Below are 20,233 nucleotides of genomic sequence, written 5' to 3' on the forward strand. Positions count from 1 at the left end.
AAGAAAAGAATAAAAACAGTAAGAACTTCAGCTTCAAGCTAAATCAGAAATGCAGTTGAATTTTGTATGCAGTTGATACACGTATGCAAATTTGGAATAAGGGTACTGAGACTGGCCTCAATGGAAAATACTGACGGTAGAATCCTATCTCAATTACAGTTCATTTCTGAAGAAAGTATGAGCTACGTCGTTCGGTTTTCAAGCACTGGTGCTTCTCAAACTTGCTGAAAGTCTGACGATTTAACAGTATAACCATACCGTTCACTCTGTTTGGGTGTGAAATTTGGACCCTGAAGAGAGAAAATGAGCTCGACCTTCAGTTGCGGGGTCTCTGCATAATCTCAAAGGTAAGTTGAACCGACGGCGTAACAAGCGAGGAGACGTGATGACAGCCGATGACAAGGAGAAGCGAAGAGCAACTACGGTGGCTTTGGAAAGTGAACACCCAATCGTTTTTTCTAAAATAATCCTGGAGCGAATCGCTCCAGGATTATAAATTTTATAATGATTATAATGATGATAATTTTTTATAATCATTGATATCAATTCGACTACGAGAAAGCCATTGAAGAGTTGAATTGAAAATTTAACCGCCAATTCTATTATACAGCTACCCAGAGCGGGCCTGGTAGATCGTCATATCAAGCCCAAGCCATAGCTTAATACCCTCGTCACCAGAAGTAATCCCAATGCGCCCCATTAGGATAGATAGGACTTAAAATGCTCCAATGCAGAGCATGTAATAACAATTGAGGTTTCATAACATCCTATTTTTGAAGATAGCTCTACTAATGGATAATAATGAATAACAAGAACTTATAACCAGGATTTGGTACATTATAGAAAATTCAACATTTTGTTTATTTATTAAAGTCTGCACATTCCAAAACAAGTCCTTCATGGTTCCATATGTTTTGGTGTGTTAACCAATGTGCCGGTTTGAATCGAAAAACTATAGCAGAGTTTATTAAAGACGAAAAATAAGTAAAATAAAGGTTTTATGTTTCCAAATATACTAAAAAGTATGAAAATTCCAGTTAATGAGAAAATTAAAATTTTGGAAACAAAAAATGAAATCTTCAGTCTTGACATAAAAAGTCGTCCTCTACAGGCACAAAATATGCCAGGACCGCCCAATATACTGGAAAACAAACCCAAAACTTTTATTTGTCTATATATAATTTGGAAATAGCAGTATTATTTGAAAATGTTAATACACCACTGCCATCTCTTAAAAATTAATATCACTCTTGAAAAGAAAATAAAGTAAAAAAAGGTGCCTGAGTTCATAAAGAGCATACGTGAATTATCACCTCCCTCCAGAACAATTTGGCGCACGTACCCCCCAAAAACTGGTAGTCCCATTTTCGTTGCTTTTGATCCTTACTCCTAGGAAGTAGCTACTGCTGCCCTCTCTTCTTTATCTCAACGGTAAGAAATAGAGTGTACTAGTGGTTTCCGGCATATAATAAGCTAAGAATATTTATTTAATTAAAAATTAAACCCGCCATAAAATACTGTTTTTTTTTTATTAAAGGCTGGCTTTATCATATATGCGAATCTTTTGGAGAGAGGACTGAACGAGAAACTGCCGCCACAAAATATCTTCAAGCTGCTGTAGATGCTGAACCAAAATCAGGACAAAGTCTGTATCTTCTAGGGAGGTGTTTTGCATCATCTGGAAAAGTCCATGAAGCTTTTTTGGCTTATAGAAACTCAGTTGACAAATCAGAAAGTAATGCAGATACTTGGTGCTCTATAGGGTAAGTTTTTGGCCGTCAAGTTTTATACAGTAAAGAAACAAAAATTTAATGGCATTGGTCCAACGTGCTTAATTTGGCGAGTGTTTGGGCAAGGTGAAAGTGTAGTTTTCTATTGTTAACCTATTGCATTGTTCAGCACTAACTTTATCTTGTAAAAAAGTCGCTTTACGGCTTTTAAATCTTACAATTTTTTTAGCAGTGTACCTGTTTACTTCTATTATTTACCTTATGCTTGCTACTGTTCGAAGTTCCAGTATTATTAAAACATGGTTCAGTGGCAAGGCTAAGGTGTTCGAAATATTGGTAAACACAAAGGAAAATTGAAAGAAAATAGGGACTTAGATTTTAAAATTCACCCCTCATTCGGTTCATCCACTTAGTTGTTATACTAGTGATGACCTATATTTCTTTTTATTCGGAGCCCCCACCCCTCTCTCATGAAACCATCTAGCCTTGATGTTTTTAAAAGCATTCAATCAAACATTATTAATCATAAAATAATAAAATTCTTCAATTTTTTTCTTTATTAAATCTGTTCTCGTTTCAATAAAAATAAAGAAAGAAAAAAAAGTTGGATAAGGAAGAATTTTTTTAAGACGGTAAATTGGTGAGATTTATAATTCTGATTATTTGGGTTTCTTTTTTTTTATGTAAACTGTCTTTTCTTTGCGATTTATCTTTTTATAATAAAAAACGGAAATGGAATAGCAATGTGGTCATGAAAGTTTCATATAAGACCTGAAAGTTTTAAGATTTTTATCTTCTTCATTTTTAGATCTTTAGTATATAATTGTTTGTAAACGATGCTATTAGACGTAACTAACATCAATTCAGAGATTATTTTCACTTTCTGAATTTCCCCACCGCCTTCAATTTTCTCACCCAACTCAATATTTGTATTTTTGCAAATTATTTCATGAATCATGCCCTGAAGGTTTTTTTTGGAAGACTTTTAATAATATCAAATACTAACAGCTATAAAAGCGCCAATCTTTCATTAATATGGCAACATCCGCGGCATGTGAGAGCAGGATCTGCTGCTTTCAGCCAGGGGAGTTGGAGGACAAGCAGTATCAAACTATCGTTGGTTAAATATTATCAATGTTGCCTTGATATAAGACAGGACAAAGTTACCCATGTAGAATTGCTTTGTTCTGAAAAAATGGCTTGATATAAGACCGTATTATGTAAACTTATTAGTGTTTCTGGAGATACTTACTATATACATAGGCCCACTGCCATTAGATGTGCTGATTATCTTATGAAGTATTAGTTTTAATTTTTAACCCACCAAAACATGTCGCCGCCAGGACTAATACCTTCTTCCTTCCTTTACGCTAGGAAGTGATATAACGTAACATGTTGGATAAATGTTTAAGATTCTTGATAATCATTCTCGAACGACGTTAGTAGTACATCTGTTAATTTACTAGAAAAGTTATGTCCAGAGAAACTGTATAAGATAAAATAAATAAAATTATGAACAAAAATAGCTTTGTCTTGGCAACCTTTAGTAAAATATTCACCTCATTTTGGACCCCAGTGTCATGTTTTCTAGTCTAGAACCCTAGTGTAAGGTCTGCACAAAAACATTTTGTTGCTTAGTCGCTACTGGTTAGAAAATAGTCTCATGAAGCTGTTAGAATTGCAACAGAACTTTCATATTGGCGCTTAAGAAATTAAATGGTCTTATTAATGATACAAAAATAATGATTTGTATTTGTCCTGGAAGATTTAGTGTGCCAGGACGAATAAAATCAATGTTTTATTTAATACAACCCTTCCAAAAGGGTTTAGAATTTAATAGGGGGATAAAATTATCCGTTATAGTTTTTGCGTGCGCTTTCATTTCACACTGCAATATATCCTTTTCCAATTAATGGAGCAATTTTCTTCTAATTTTTTGTTATGCATGTAATATAGCCTTAAGAGTATCTATTAATGAGTTATTACTATTTCTGAAGTTATGAGGCCAGCGGGGAAACCAGATAATTTTGTCCTTATGGAAGAGTAGATCTTATTTGTTTGTAGTCAACTATTTCAAAACATGTGGAAAGAATAAAACCTTTACAAAATAGAGTTAATTTGGCTAAGAAAAGATATACCCAAAATCGAAGACCTAAGATTTGCTCTTTCTTGGAGGACAAGTAGCATACCAACTACGTTGCTTTGGTTTTACAGATTCTTTTTATTTGTACAGAAATATTGCCTACCCAAATTTTGATTGTAAAGAGACGTGGTGCTACCATTTCGACTAACTGTCACAAGCACTAAACGTCATATCATTTAAAAGAAAAATCCGTCAGAGCCATTAACTGTCATAACATGTAAAAAAAAAGTTATAAGTTTTAATAGTAATAAGTATATAATAGTTTAGAAATAAATTTCGGCTATATATTTGCACATCAGGGCGGTGGGGATAAGCATAGCATATATTAAATACGTAACCTAACCAAGGTACCCCCCCCCCCCCCTAAGGCCCAAAAAACTAAAGTTTTAAAATTTTAGATGTTATGACGGTTAGTGGTTCTGATGGATTTTTTTGTCGATGTTATGACGGATTTTCTAGACGAAATGACGTTAGTGCTCCTGACGATTAGATGTTATGACGCCTTCCCTGAAGAGACCGCTACCACAAATTTAACGCATCAGAAATGTTGAGGTTGTGTTGCGCTATCTCCATTTGCCTTTTTTTGTGAATATGGCATTGAGACGTCGAAATTCGAAACTATTGCACCCAATAAGTTAGGTGAACTTGCTTCTTCACCTGAAACACAAATGAAGGCATAGCCTTACTAATATTCATGTTAATGAAAATTGTAGATGGCATACGTGATTCCTTGTAGTGTTCTGGTAATTTTTCTTCTTAATTGATAAACAGTTTGTAGGTTGCTCTATTATTAATTTTTAGTTTATAATCAATACTTATGCTAATTTAGCTTAGAAGTAACACCTATGCTATAGAAAAAGGGTAAGCAGATGGATGCTTTTGACTGGGTTTGCATTAAATTATTGTCTTACTAGTCGAAGAGTCTGTCAGACATTATGCACGAACAAAAATGTAGTGCTTAACATTTTGTAAGGTGCAAGGGGGCAAAGCTCACTTGCCATCAAACATCAGGCCCTGGTTGTATAGTACCCACACAAATGTTTTTAGAGCTGAAGATTAAGGAATTTGTTAGGAGCTATCAGCAATTATACAGATAGATTGCAAATGGGCTGAGATTGGAGAATAATGCATTTGTAGTTTTAATGTCATTCAGTTCTCTTTTTTCCTTTTTCTCTTCTTTTTATGCCGCTTTATATTTTTGAATAAGTTTCTTCTGCGATGCAATAGGTTTGAATTTCTAAATTAGAGGTAGTGCTGTCAAAAAAATGGTCAATTTTAAGACAAGTATTTCCCTTTTTCTTTTTTTTTTCTTTAACAAAAATTTGTAATAGTGGAAACATTTAATTCCATAAAGAATGACACATTATGTATCGAAAAAAAATTAGTTTTGGTAAGCATCACGTCTATAAAGAATTGAAGATGTTTTTGGAGTAAAAACGATTGAAAGAACAGTTGGCACTTTTTTCTTGATTCGTATCTTCATAGCATTATTCAGTAAGTTCTTTTCAAATGAAATTAAAGAGCTATCACCCGAGCTATGGGATGGGGGAGGGGGGCTATTCCCCATCTAAATCATCTACGAGTTGCACTCACGTTTGATTTGGGCTTCTATTGAAGCACTTGAATGCAATAAATATAGCCAGTTGGTATATTGAATATTGTTAGTCTTTGAGAACTCAACTAACTGAACCGCCTCGCTCACGAAGCATTGTAGGAATAAAAGAAAATAAATACGAAATAATAAAAGACAACTTCTTTATACGACGCTGCTCTTTGTTAGTGTTCATTCATAAACATTTAAATATGACTCAATTTTTAGCAAAACTAGTGGAGGGTGAGGGTTTAGAGGTGTTAAATAAAACTTATATCTAAACTAAAACAGACATAACATAAATAAAAATGATGTTGCAGGTTTAATGGCTAAATTTAGCATATTTAAGGATTCTAATTGAAATTAGGAAGCTTTCTATTTTTTCTTCTTTTTTACCAGAAATTATTATGTCTACTACTGCCTGCTTATACGAATCTTTCAAAGATTCGGTTGTAAGCTGCATTAATCAAACAATAGAGAAAATTTAAAAAGAAGTTGCATTGCCGGGTTTGATTAGTCGTCTCATGGGGAAAATGCATGATCTTTGGTGGTGTGTCTACAAGTATTTCAGTTCCGAGAAAAACGATTTAATATTATGTGCTCAAGTTTGCTATTGCTCTGTTTGACCCTTAATTTATTGTTAGCTCACAATACTAAGGGTATAGATACAAAAATATATGAAAGTTTTAAAAAGCAAACTTGATTGATTTGGCCTTCTGAATGGCTTTCGTGTAAATTTTAATTAAGCTTGTGTAGGATTTCTGAATTACATATGGATAAACCTTGTATTGTGCTAGTGCTAGTATCTAACCTTCTTTCGATTAGAAATAGACTTTCTTCAAGTAGTTTTAAACTCGGCTTTTTTTTACTTGGGTACACTGATCTAACATTCACTAACATTCCTATTCTGAAAAAAAGTATTGTAAAAAACACATTAGACATACTAAAGTTCAAACGTCAGAACAATAATATGTTATCCTAGGTTGTTCTCTGTAAATTTTCAGTAAAATCAACATATTTTCATTTCTGCTATACTGAAATCAATTGTGGAACATAAAAGGGATTAGAGATAGTGACAAAAACTCACGGACATTTAGGGAGGGGGGGGGTAAATTTATTTTTCAAAATCTAGGGGGGGGGGTAAATTTATTTTTCAAAATCAGGGGGGACAGGAGATTGTTGTTTATTTCCAGTTTTTTCCATAAAAATGCAAAACACGACATTTCTGAATGAAATTACCCCCCCCCCCTTCCCAAAAAAAAGATTGCCTATATGCAGGCCGTCGAAATAAAAAGATGTTCCACGAGCGCAAAAGAAAGTCTGGCAGCCAGTGCCCTTAATTGGGAGGGCAATGATAGTGTGTGCTCATCAAAATCTTTAGAAGCAACATATTTTGTCTTTGATATTTTGCTTTTCTGAGCGTGTGAATGGACCTAAGATGGATCCAGGGGAAAATTTTGATGGCCTTGTTACTTTTTATTTGGTACTTATAGTCCACTTTTAGAGGAGTCAAACACGCGATGTTTTTTCTTTTTCCTTTCTTTTTTTTTTCCTTGGGTATCAATAATATACAGTATAAGCGGATTCATTAGGAGGTAAACATGAGATATAATGCCGGATTGGCTAATAATCTAGGCTTCCCTCTAGATGGTATTTTTTTCTCATTATATGAAAGCCGTCGTATTTTCAAAAAGCAACAAATCGAGAAACCTTCATTTGCAACTAGTTTGTAAACATTATCATACCAACGCAGGGCTTGAGAGTCACCTAAATGCTGGATTCAATTAGGGAAAACGCAAGCACCCCTCTAGATTTTGAAAATGTGTTTTTTTTGGGGGGTGGGGGAAGAGTATGTTTATTCAGAAATTTTGTCTTGTATTTTTATTGAGAAAACTGGAAATAAACAACAATTTTATCCCCCTCCCTAGATTTTGAAAAATAGATTTACCCCTTCCCCCCTCCACCCCGCTCCTTAAATGTCCGTGAATTTTTGCCACTGTCTAATACATTTTTATGTTCAACAATTTATTTCAATATAGCAGAAATAAAAATATGTTGAAAAATTTTATCCCCTGCGTAACTCTTGTATTTCATCTTGATTTAAACGACAAATAAATCGAGAGAAAATATGAGATCGTTATGGGGCTTGCACGGAACATGCTTCGAAATAAAGTTGGCCAAAACAATGGCTGATCGAGTAGTGAGGAGGGGGTTGGTTGGAGGGACAGCTGCTCTTTTATGGGCACATAGATTCGATTGACTTCTACCTTTGGTAGATTTTTTGTTCCCTCTGCAAGTAGCCAGCTCTTACTATGCTCGTTCAGTCGCTCAATGAATTTCATTATATTGTCTTGTGTCCAGAGACGTTCACGAAGAAAAGCCGGGACAAGCTGCCCTGGGTGCTGGGACTAGGGGATTGCCCACTTTTTGGTCATATTTTTAATTTTGATTCGGCTTTTTTCTTATACTTGAGATGGGAGGGCGCTGTAATTAATTTTGCCCTCGGCACCCCCAACCCTAGGAATGGTTCTGCTAGGGTCTCTGTATATTGTGGCGGAACCCTTTATGTGACAAATGTCACATGTAGACGAAGTCTATTTACGTCACTCCCGATCTTTAAATCATAACCTCTTAACAAAACATCTCAGGGGTGCCTTCGCCTCGCCTACGGGCTGTGGTTAATTTCCCGTGTTAATAAGAAATTAAGGTGTGTATTGTCGGATTTTGAATGTGCGCGTTTGAGTTGATATGACTGTATATTGTTTAAAGCTCTTGGCGAATTCTTCGGCATGTCGGAATTTAGCTCACAATACAGGGCTCCCATTTTATGATTTGAAATGCTGTAAAAGAGAATCTGATTGTATCAACGTGATTAATTTTTCTGCTAACAGTGTAAGTTTCTAAGAAATCCCCCCAAGTGCAGTGATAACCGTTGCGACTACCTTATCAGTCATAGTCCCTTCACGAGAATATTTCCCGAGAATTCTGTTTTCAATTGAAACAAATTCTGCACCAAACTGTGTAAAAATGTGTAGCTTTCCTTTTAAGGTGCAGCTGTCTTTGTGAATCAACGGATTTGATGTTTTAATTTTCTAACAGTTCGTAGTAACAAACTATAAGTAGCCTAAGGAGTGACTCAGCTCAATAGTAACCGAAACTCTAAAAACATAATTTTGATACCAATAAATATATCAAAAGAATCAAATTTTTGTGCTGATTTAATATGTCTAAGATTCGTTAAGCTTACCGTTACCTATTAAAAGCTATGAGCCTGAGCAAATTTTCCTGATTTTTGAAAAAAAGAGGGAAATGCTCCCAAAAAGTCGAGGAATCTTAATGGAAATTGCATCGTCAAATTCAGCGTATCAGAGAACCCTGCTGTAGAGGTTTCAAGCTCCCTTCTACAAAAATATGGATTTTTTTCGGAACAAAAATCACGGATGTGTTTACTTTTTTTTTGTTCAGGGGCGATCGTGTCGAACCAGTGGTCCTATAATACTAGTAGAGGGCTCATTGTAACCGAAATTAAATATTCTATGTCTCTTTTTAAGTGACCGAAAAGATTGGAGGGCAACTAGGCGCATTCTCACGCCCCTTTTTCCCAAAGTCGTCCGATCAAAATTTTGAGATAGCCATTTTGTTCAGCATACTAGAAAAGTCCAATAACTATGCCTTTGGGGATAACATAACCCCCACAGCCACTGCGGACAGGGCTGTAAGTTTTTAAATTTGCCTGTAGTGTACATATAGTATTTTTTATTTGGAAGTATACTGACATTTTTCGGGGGAGGGGGTTCTATTGGGAGGGAAGTTTCCGGGGGTGAACTTTCTAGGGAAAATTTTATATTTTTGAATATGACAGAATTCTAATACGAAATTCTTTTTAGTTGTCTTACGTTTTCTTTGCTGACTCAGTTTTACATATGGAGATGTTCCGGGGGAAATTTTTAGCAGGGTTAGAATTTTTTCATGGGGGAGGAGATTTTGTGCGGGATAAATTCTCTCTGCTGGAATTTTTCGAGGGAAAATTTTCAATGACTGAATTTTCCGCCGGGAAAATTTATATGGGGTGGTTTTCCGGAAAAAAAAATTCACGGAGAGAAATTTCCGGCATGATTTGAAAAACGATCAGAAAATCTTTCAAATGAAAGTATGCTAAGGAGAATTTTTCAGGCGGTATCGTCCGCAAAAAAGAATTTTCGGGGGTTATGTTCATCGAGGGTGGAATATTCCGGGAGGGATTTTGTGTGGGAGGAACTCTCCATGGAGGATTTGTTCGGGGGGGGGGGGGGGCGGGTCCATGGAAGTTGACCCGGATCTTCCGGTTATTTGAAAAACGATCAGAAATTCAATTTACAAAAAAAATAAGTTTTTTCAACTGAAAGCCAGTTGAAAGTAACTATCTGCAAGCCTGACTGAAGAAACAAATTGGTTGTTTCTTTTTGAAGGGAGCGTTGAACCAATTGTCTTTCTTCTGATTTTCCAAGTGTACATATTGAAACTCCAGATATAGCTTAGATTTTCCAAGGTATTACAGAACCACCATTGATGAAAGACATGATTGATTTTTGATATCTTCATTTTAAATTAGCATCAGCTTTATATTTAGCAAGTTCGGAAATTCTCATAAATGGATATGTACTTAGGATAGTTTTATAACAACAGTCAAACTAGAGTCATAACATTTTGCGGAGACTAATATTCAACTAATGTTGACTCTAACATAAATAACTCCAAGCAATGATGAGTAAAAAGAGTTGCAGTGTGATTATATGTGGAAAGTAGAGTTGGTAGTTGATTAATGTTGAATGACACATGGACTCGATGAATCTTCTTAGTGCTTTTAAATCATCTGGAATGAAGATCACACCTTGGGACAAAAAGAAGACATCACTGTTTTCCACGCAAAAAAGTGATTATTCGTGTTGTTCAAAATCGGGGACTGTAGCTCTTTTGTAAGGGGGTCTCTGACCATGGGGCAATTTTGATTCCATCATTTTAAAGGGGTTTTGGAATTCCAGTTAATCTTATTTCGTATTGAACTTCTGCTATTTAGATTAGCTGAAATAACAGTTACCATTCCTGAATCGCGTCCAAATGACGATTCTTCTTTACTTGACAGTTTAGTTTTTTCAAAACGTCTTTAAATTCTCTGTAGCAATGAGCTAATGCAGCTACTGCTGCAACCATAACACTGACTTCAACACGGTATGATAATTAATATGACTTAAAGGATGCCGTACTTTTAGGGAATGTCCTTGTTGTAGCACTACCAAAATGCCGAAGCCTGGGTATGCGAAGTCAGTCTAGATAGTTTTGATTCTAGTAGCAGTAACTTTAAAATCTAAAGCTAGTATAGAATCTAAGGCTTTATGCGCAAAATTAGAGAGCTCTATTAGATGTAAGCGAGAAATGGTTTGGTTCTTAGATTATTATCTAGAAACAAAAACAGTAAGCTCATAATTTTTTCCCTGTTCCTGCATAAGACGGTTCCTGGATCCCAGAATCCCTACAGTCACTCAAAGCCAAGGCTTTTTTTTTACCTCTGCTTTCAATATAACACAAATTAATTCTTAATTTGCAATGAAGCTAGCCATAATGCCAAAATAGAAAACTAATATAGATTCTTGGAATCGAGCCATCCCGAGCTAGCCGGTATCTTAAATCTTTGAAACGTTAGCATATAACTGGTTTTCCTGGGACTTTTAATATGGTTTGGGCTATTTAAATTGCATGAATCGGATATCTGTTTATAAGAGGAACCTGATTTTTTTTTTTTTTTTTTTTTTTTTTTTTTTTTTTTTTTTTTTTTTTCTTTTTTTTATCGCGAAGACGTTATTTTGTCAATTGTTATATCATTGTAGTGCGTAGTAGCTTTGTTCTCCTCTTCTCCTTATTTCTTTTTTTGGGCCGTATATGACTGGCGATCGCGTAAAGTCATGTGGACTTGTTACAGTTAATTTTGTGCTCCATCATAAAACACAATTCTCAAGATAAAAGGTACCCAAAATCCTCCACCTGATGAGTATCTCAGAATTCCACGCATGCCACAGACTTCTGCCCCGCTTGGCACGCATCACCTGGTGTAAACGATTTCTGAAAGTGAGCCTCCTCCCTCTCAAGTAGAAAAAAAATCACATATCCAAAACCGATTTTAGAACATCCTAAAAAATACCATTTATGAGTTATCTTCTTTTAACTCCCTAATGCATTTTCTTGTTCTTCAGGGTACTTTACCAGCAGCAAAATCAGCCTATGGATGCCTTGCAAGCCTACATATGTGCAGTTCAGATTGATAAGAAGCATACGCCAGCTTGGACTAATTTAGGTATGGCTTTTAACTGACCACTCATTTTTAAATAACCTTCTTCATGTGGAAGTATAGAGCAACATTTAAAACTAAAAGCAAATAAGAACTCTCCTGTATATGAGGAGACTTCCACCGTCTTAACCTCCTGCTGACTATTCAGGACAAGATACACGGAATAATTTCTTCCGTATATACGGAATAATTTTGGGAATCATTTCTTCTCCCTAATATACGGAATAATTTCTGTTCGTTTTGAGTTTTAATGTTACTCCTACCTGGCAGTTGATTTTTTGTATTTACGATGGCGATGGTCCTGTTATAGTTTCTTATCAAAAAAAGTAGGAATAAAAAAGAACAAAATTTTAAAGATGAAAAAAAGATAAAATTTTATTAAATTGCAACCCTGCAGCATGGAGTTGCTTCAACTTGAATTGAAATGATTGAACTGGTCGGTAAATAATCAATTCCTCTACTCCCTTTTTTCGAATAATATTAATTTTATTTTAATAGTGATTCAATATATTTTTAAATATTATAATATCAATCACTATGGTATTACATCTGTAATTACAATGCCATTCCAGGATTTTGTTTGAGGGGTTGAGTTAAAAAATTGCAAAACGCATCAAAAATTTGTTTGTATGCATTTTGTTACTTTTTTACAGTTCGGACAACAATTCCAGAGGGGGTTCAAACCGGTTACCCCTGGATGCGGTCTGAATGCTATTATTACATATTATTTGTATTCTTGAAATAAAGAACAAGATGCTAAAGCTTAGTTCAAATTAACATCTCAGTCGACATGACAAGGAATATGCTGTTTTATTTAATTTTTTGTCGACACGACCGGCTTTCGAGTTGTAAAGTGTTGATATCTTGTCGACATTTTGCCGTCTTTTGACAACAAAGAAAAGGTTCGTTGTTTTCTATGCCGACATAGAAAATTATAAATTCAAGTAGCAAATTCAATATCTAAGTTAAACTAAAGAAATAGCTTTTAAATGATAGTTTATTTGTGTTTCAAAATAAGGGTTATTATAATCAATTATTTATCTGAATAAAAGTTGACATCTGGTTAATATAGTATTAAAGAATATTGAAGCGTTATATTTGAAATTGCTGGCAAAAGAATGTGTTCAATAGGCTATTATAATTTGATATAGGATGGTACCAACAAACACCAAGAGCAAATGTTAACATGGTGTCAACTGTTCGTCGACTTTGTAATGGCAGCTCAAGCGTTGCTTCTATTTGATTTTGGGTCAATTTTTGGATACCGCCTTTTGCGTAACAAAGCCTTTCAACTTAGATTTGAAACTTAATTATTTATTGCCTTTAGAAATATCAGTTAATCGTAATTATTAATGGAATCATTGTCACAATAATGAATTAATATATTCAACTATATTGTTTGTTATCGTATTGTTATTTCAGCTACACGAAATTTGTCTAATGCTATCATTTAAATTTTTTTTATATTTGAGTAAGAAAAAATATTTTAATCGATTTCGATCTAAGAAAAATTGATGTTGAAGGAAAGAAATTAAAAAAAATTCAAATTTTGATAGTCTTGCTATTTTCTATATATGTCCTGTCTTATACTGTGAGGGAATAATAAAGATTTTTTCTTCCATTCAAACTTTTATCCTTCTACTCCTTTTTTTTGGCTTTTTCGTATCGTACTTTATAATTAGTCTTTAATTGCCTAATCCTTAGTGTGGGGTTTACTTATAGACCTGCTTTTATTTACGAAATACATGATTTTGTTTGGAGAAGGGGGTTAAGCTATTTAGGAGACAGGGGTGGTTCAGCTGCGGAAAAGGCATTTACGTCCTTTTAGCCAGTAAATTACCGAAGCATTGTCTTTTTTGTACGTAAAATTTTCCCTTTTTTTGTAGGGTGAACCTTTTTCTCAATAAGTTATTAATCCTTACAGGTTTGCTTTACGAAAGTGTTCACCAGTTTAGAGACGCGTTGTACTGCTATACAAACTCTGTTCGAGGAATAGATACTCAAGTGCCTCAGTCTCTATCTCAAAGAATAAGACTGCTTCAAACTCAGCTCGACAACGCGCCTACTCCCTTACCTGCTAACAAGTAAGTAGCTTTTAGACACCTGTTAAAATAATTGACATTATTTTTTGGTTAAAAAGTAGTTTTTTACCCCTGCAAAAGTCAGCCCAACCTTGCCTCTGTAAGGCAAGTTTTTAAATGCTGCACGAAGTTTTTAAATGCTGCATTTAAAACTAAGTACCAAAATGAAATGCTGAATAATGAAAATTCAGAATTTTAAATTCCTACAAAAAACATGCAAATCTCATTTATCATACTTCATAAATTAGAATATATGGTATTAGAATCAATGTACTGATAAAAAAATCTCCCATAGAAAGCACGGTTTTACTGTTGCTCGCATTGACTATAAAGTATCAAACCTTAACTGCAAATTTACCTTTAAATTTTTTAGTTCTTTAAATGCATTTATACCTTGTAAATATCTAGAATTTAACGTATCTGAATTTCTTAGTTGAAAATCTACAATATCAATTTTATTAATGACAAAATGGAGTTGCATTAAAAACAGAATTAGGTGTGTCAATTCCTCAACGCAAACTGAGACGGTTCAAAGTGTAATCTTTTATACACTGTAGTCAAAGATTTTTTTTTTATTACAGGCTTCACGGCTCCATCACAAATGATGATTTGCCGCTAGTCCTGGTAGTTACCTCATTTTCTAACACTGAGTTACTTGTTATACCTTCTCTTGAACGCATCAAGGGAAGGATTTTTCGGCATTACCTCTGCCGGCAATCTTTTCCATGTCGCAACCGATTGCCGGGCGAAACTCGTTTTCAGATATTCTTGGCGGGGAGTACCCTGCTCAAGGTAGTCCCGACGAGCTGTACTTCGGCGAGTTGATCGCGAGGGCTTTGCTTTATCAGGAACGAGCTTCAATTGCTCCTCCGATGGAGGGCTATTCAAGTACTTATAGAAAACTGACATGGACGGTACATCGAAACGTTCCTGGATCAGCTATGGGGTTTTAGCTTTCGTGTTGCCAGAGGTTGCTGCACGCACTGCTCTATTTTGAATATGTTCGAGTGGAACGATGTGGCTTTTTGGTGCACCAGCGATGAGAAGACATGCATATTCCATGACAGGTCTGATGAACGATTGAAAAGTGGGTCGATATGATCCTACATTAGTAAGGACAGACTCTTCCTTTGGAACAGAAACCACATGAGCAGTTTTCCAGGCTTTCGGGAATAATCCCGCTGCAAAGCATTTTCTATAGAGAGAGGCAAGAGGACCAGAAAGTTCAGGAGCACATCTTTTAGGGATGAGATTGGGAATCTTGTCAGGTCCTGAAGCTTTGGTGACATCCAGCTGGCTTAGCGTTCTGAGCACCTTCCTAGTAGTTATGTTAACGCTGGTGATTTTTGCATCTGTTCATAGCAGAAAGGGGGGAGGGGAGACTCCGTCCTCATCAAGTTGGGATACCTTTGAAAAGGCTTGTGCAAGAACATTGCCTTTTCTTGGCCTGATTGGATGATCGTCCCTTCAACATGAAGCAAAGAAATTGATGTTGGTTTAGATGACGGTAGAGCTTCTTTGACGACCCTCCACCACCGCTTTGCAGGGGCAGTTTTCACTTTGTCTGAAAACTTGTGCTTGTAATTGGCTCTAGCTTGACGTACAGCTTTAACAGACTCGTTTCGAGCGCTAATAAAAACAGCCCGGTCCTCGTCAGATTCAGTTAAACACCATTTCTTGTGAGCCTTCTTTCTGGCCCTGATTGCCTTTCTACAACCAGCATTGAACCATGGCTTATCTCGAGATGAGACTTTTACTGTTTTTGATGGGAAGAATTGCTCAATAGCCTCTGTAATCGCTTTTTGTAAAGTGCCGCTGCTTTATGTGGGGTTTCTTTTAAAAATTTACTCCACGGCTTTGCCGATAAGAAGTTTCGCAGACCATCCCAGTCTGTGTGGTGAAACTGCCGCACGGTCGCTGTCAAAAGGATAGCTTTCAACACTAAAGGAATCCGAATGATCAGTTAAGAAGAGATCAAGCCTGGATGATCCACGAGGGCCGATGTAAGTGTTGAAGCCAACAAGTTGTTCTAGGCCATAAGTAAGACTCAGGTCTAGCAGAGCTACGCCCTCCACATCAGTCGGTCGACTTTTCAGCCAGGGACCATGATGAATGTTGAAGTCTCCTTGGATTATTATACCTGATTTAGGGAACTTTTGCTCCAAAAATTCCAAGCAATCTTCCAGATGTTCATCTGTGAACATCTTCATCTTTGATTGTTCATCGGTGATTTTCATCTTTGGTGGGTTATAGACTGTACCAATAACAAACGATTTGTTTGATAGGTTTACTTTAACCCAAAGGACCTCCTTATCGCTAGGAATCATAAGTGCCGAAAAAGGGATGTTATTTTTAAGGTACATAGCAACTCCACCTCCACCAAAAGTCGAGCTTCTCGGGTTTTGCGATCCAGCCTGAGCAGAGTGTAACCAGGAATACTGATCTCACTATCAATGACGCTAGAATTCAGGTTGGTCCCAGATACACGAATGACAGAAGGGAAGACCTCATTTATTATATTCTTAAGGTAATCCAACTTGGATTGGAGACGGCGTATATAGCAGTGGGTAAGAGGAAACATCTCTATAAGAAATGTCTTGGGATGTGCATATGGTTATCTACTAGAAGGAAGTCCGATCCGAGGCTGTTTTTTCCGTTTGGAAACTTGGTAAATACCGGTTGGTATTGGTCAAACAGCGGACGAAAGAAGTCCTAAGACAGACTTTGCCTCATCGGATAAGGAGCGGTCATAAGACCTCATACTTAACCTCAGCGGAGGTGGTGGTGACCCCAATAGAGACAGGAGGGGGCACCTTGCGGTACCTACCACTCTCAAGCTCTGCGGGCAGGGACGCCAACCCCTGAGTGGTTTGCCTGAGCATACCACTGCATACCCAACATGCAGAGGAAAAAGGTTTATTTTTGAACTGAAATTTTTTTTTGGACTGTGAACCCATATCAACTCTGGACCCCCCAATACTCTTTTCATTTGCTAAATTTTTAGGAGAATGTCTGTGCATAAATGCAGCAAGGACCGAGTTGATAAAAACCAAAATACTTTCTGCAAGCCATTAATATAAGCCTTCTTCTTTGTGTCATTGTGTTGTACCTTCACCACTATGCTTTGGACGTTGGAATTAAAAAGCATCCAAATGTATTATCATCTTCATCATCAGATTGACATGAGTTTTATTTTTTATTTTTTTTTATTTTTTGTATCTGGGTGCTTTCATTAAAACTGTTAAAACTGTAATCTTTTTTACACTAAGTCAAAAATGTAAAGAAAACCTCAAAAAAATGAAGATACAAATAGCAATACAAAATTGTCTTTCTTTTTGTTATGTTATGTCATTTAAGGTACAGTTTGGTAGGCACATCGTTACAGTTTGGTCTATGTCTCTCCCGTAGTTAAAAGGACCACTATAAAACTGCACATACTATCCTGTTTTATGCTCTTTTCCATATTTTCCCCTTACTCTTCTCCATAAGCGCACACTTAGTTATATGGAATTTACCATTAGAGCATTTTAGTAATCGCTTCTTTATGTACACTTTGAATATTTTGACTTGAATATTTCTTCTTTTCTAGAACTCGATCCCTTCCTTGCATAGAAGATGCTTGGAACCTTCCAGTAACATCTGAATTGAATGCGAGACAGCAACAGATAATGCTTCGTCAGAATAGACAGACTATGGTTACTAAACAAGAGGGACCAAATGTTAAGCGCTTTAAACCTGGGGAAGAGCCCCAGCCAGCCAAACCTTCTTTCTACCTCACTCAACAGCAAATACAAATGATGAATTATTTACAGCAGAACCAGAATAGTTTAACGCAGCAACAACAACAACTTCTAACTCAACTGCAGCATCAGTATAGACAAATGCAGCAGAGTCAAGTACGGGTCAAATCGGAACTAAGCCAATCTCGTGCCTCTTTTTACCCCACTCTCCCCTGTTCACCAAATGTCTCACCTTCTGGAGGTGTGTCAGATCAAGAGCTGCAGGCAATATTATCGCAGGATATTACTAGTGTTGCTACCTCTTTAGCTGAAGATTTACTTAGTCAGCTAGCTCAAGACGGGGACATCGAATTGGATAGTTCTTTGATCCCTACTCCTACACAAACGCCTGACCCACCGAAACCTGAGGTCACTCGAGTGAAATCTGAAAGTCAAAATTCAGTGAAAGCGCCTCTACCTCATTTAGATATGAATGCCCGTGATTTAATTAATTTGTGTAAGAATGTGTGTGAATCCGAGTCGTTAAATGACACGAGTATATTGGATTTTGATGCACCGCCTCCTCGACCCTGCTCCCCTCCCAAATTTAAATTGATGAAAGAACAATTGTCCCCTCCGACACCTTCAGTTTTTGTGGAAACTAAAAAAGACTGCTATAACCCCTGCTTACAGGACTTCGTTATGCAATATCCAATATCTGTGATAAGAGGAATGGCCACCGCCCTTAAACTGGGTAAGATTTTGTTTCATTTTATTGTAACTGTGTTTTGTTTCGAGTCTTGGTTAAATTTTTTTTTTTTTTCAAAATTTGTTTGATTTTTTTTTCGGTTTTTTGTCTGCTTTTTGGTTGATGTGTTTTTCGTATGCTAATTTTTTGGCATACGAAAAAATTTTCAACCTTTTGGCCAAAAGGTTGTACTGATAATAACTGTTAATATTACTCAGTAGTAGACTCTTGGCGAGACTATTAATATTTTTGGTAACTGAATTTGATGTCTCTATGGGGCATTCGTATTATAATATTAGCGATTAGAGATTTGTGCACCACCTTTATGACAAAACAAAAGCCATTTGCGGAACATGTACTTGGTGTGTTTTTACTTTGGACCAACAATTTGCAATCTTATTGATTAAAACCAATAAAATTCCTAATAATTGAAATTAAATTTCAATTATTAAATTTATAATTGAAAACAATTAATATTTTGTTATTTGGGCCGAACCCCTAAATTCATGAGCTATTATGAGTAAAAAAAGAAACGTAATATGTGCATGTAAGGAAACTTGGGGAGCTAAAGGGGGTGTTGATTGGGGATGAAATCTTTTTTTAAAGCCAACAAATCATACAAACTGCAATTCTTTGCTTGACATATTACAAACAAGGTGCAACCAGCTTGAAAACTGAAATATTTGTTTACTTGGTTTTGCTTTCAGGTGTCTGGATTCAATCTTTCTCTTCTTTTTGTAGTGTGCCTTGTTCGTGTTGTTTATATATATAAAAAATAACACCACCATATATTTGTTTTTTTTTTGTTTATTTATTGTTTATTTTTTTGTTAACGACGATATTACGTTTAAAATTGATTTTCAAACAGTTCACGAGAAAGTTTCTTCGTCAATGGCACACGCTCAGGCAAAATATCTTGCGCTGCGAATGGGTGTATCTCTGGTATTTTTTGAAAGCTATTTATAAACATCTCTTTGGGTAGTTTCTCTACATTTCACTGGTAAAGTTGACCGGTATAATTAAAACTAGTTACATTTTGAATAAAAATTTTAAGTTTTTTTTTTAAGAAAAAGAAAAGAAACTGGTTGCCTTTACTCTTTAAATTTTGCTTTCTGTTCCTGCAAAAAACAGAACAGTGTGAATTTTTGTTGGAATATTAGCCTCAGAGTTAAAAACTAAATTCAGAAATTCTTAAATACCAAAATGCGGTGGAAAGCAAGTATCATTTTTTATAAATGTAATTAATATGTTCTGATTATGGGCTTCTGTTTTACAAATCTAGTCTCAGGTTGACGACACAGCATTCGACACGGGATTCTGACTAATGGACAATTCTTCTGGACTTGGTATGTTTTGATGGGCGTCTTTTGGTTGAATAACCTCTTCCTAGCTAATTTATCTATTATGGGTTGCCTCCCCGTAGTAGCATAATATTTGTAGGCATGAATATATAATGAGTCGGAGGTAATAGGCTTGAGACTGTGCAGGATTTCGACTCTTGTTGATAGAAGAGCATCGCCAAGTGCTGAAGACCATGTTGTGACCAAGATGGGCCCGGGATTGCACAAAGCCTCCATTCATCGAGGTCCCAGGGACTTCTTGCTGTCCGGTTCTAAGCCGGCTTAAGGACTTCGGTGTAGACTTGAGAAGATATGTGATCCCCGTCCTGCACGTCCGGGATCATTGCTTTTCCTGAGGTGAAAATAATTTCACAGATTTAAAGAACATGAAAATTGGAACTTGGAATGTTACGAAACTAAAAAATGACTATCGTGTCGACCTTTTAACTGATGAGTTCAGACGATTGGGACTGGATTTATTAGGAATTTCAGAAACTCATATCCCAGGGGTAGGAAGCATTAAATTAGGTGATATAGAATTTGTTTACTCAGGCAGGAA

At 36.0% G+C, this 20,233-nt stretch overlaps 1 protein-coding gene across 2 annotated transcripts in view; it reads left to right on the forward strand.

The window, feature by feature from the left end:
- Nucleotides 1-20,233, forward strand: part of Utx (Utx histone demethylase) — a 135,095-nt gene that overhangs the window by 78,982 nt on the left and 35,880 nt on the right. For both annotated transcript variants that reach the window (XM_089087991.1, XM_089087996.1), the window contains 4 exons: nucleotides 1,538-1,763; nucleotides 11,692-11,792; nucleotides 13,711-13,870; nucleotides 17,457-18,340. In XM_089087991.1, the coding sequence (XP_088944117.1) occupies nucleotides 1,538-1,763; nucleotides 11,692-11,792; nucleotides 13,711-13,870; nucleotides 17,457-18,340 (1,371 nt within the window). The remainder of the gene's footprint in view (nucleotides 1-1,537; nucleotides 1,764-11,691; nucleotides 11,793-13,710; nucleotides 13,871-17,456; nucleotides 18,341-20,233) is intronic.

Source organism: Artemia sp. Qi Xiang Cuo, chromosome 1 (assembly GCF_049724085.1).
Source record: "Artemia sp. Qi Xiang Cuo chromosome 1, ASM4972408v1, whole genome shotgun sequence".
Taxonomy (NCBI): Eukaryota; Metazoa; Arthropoda; class Branchiopoda; order Anostraca; family Artemiidae; genus Artemia; species Artemia sp. Qi Xiang Cuo.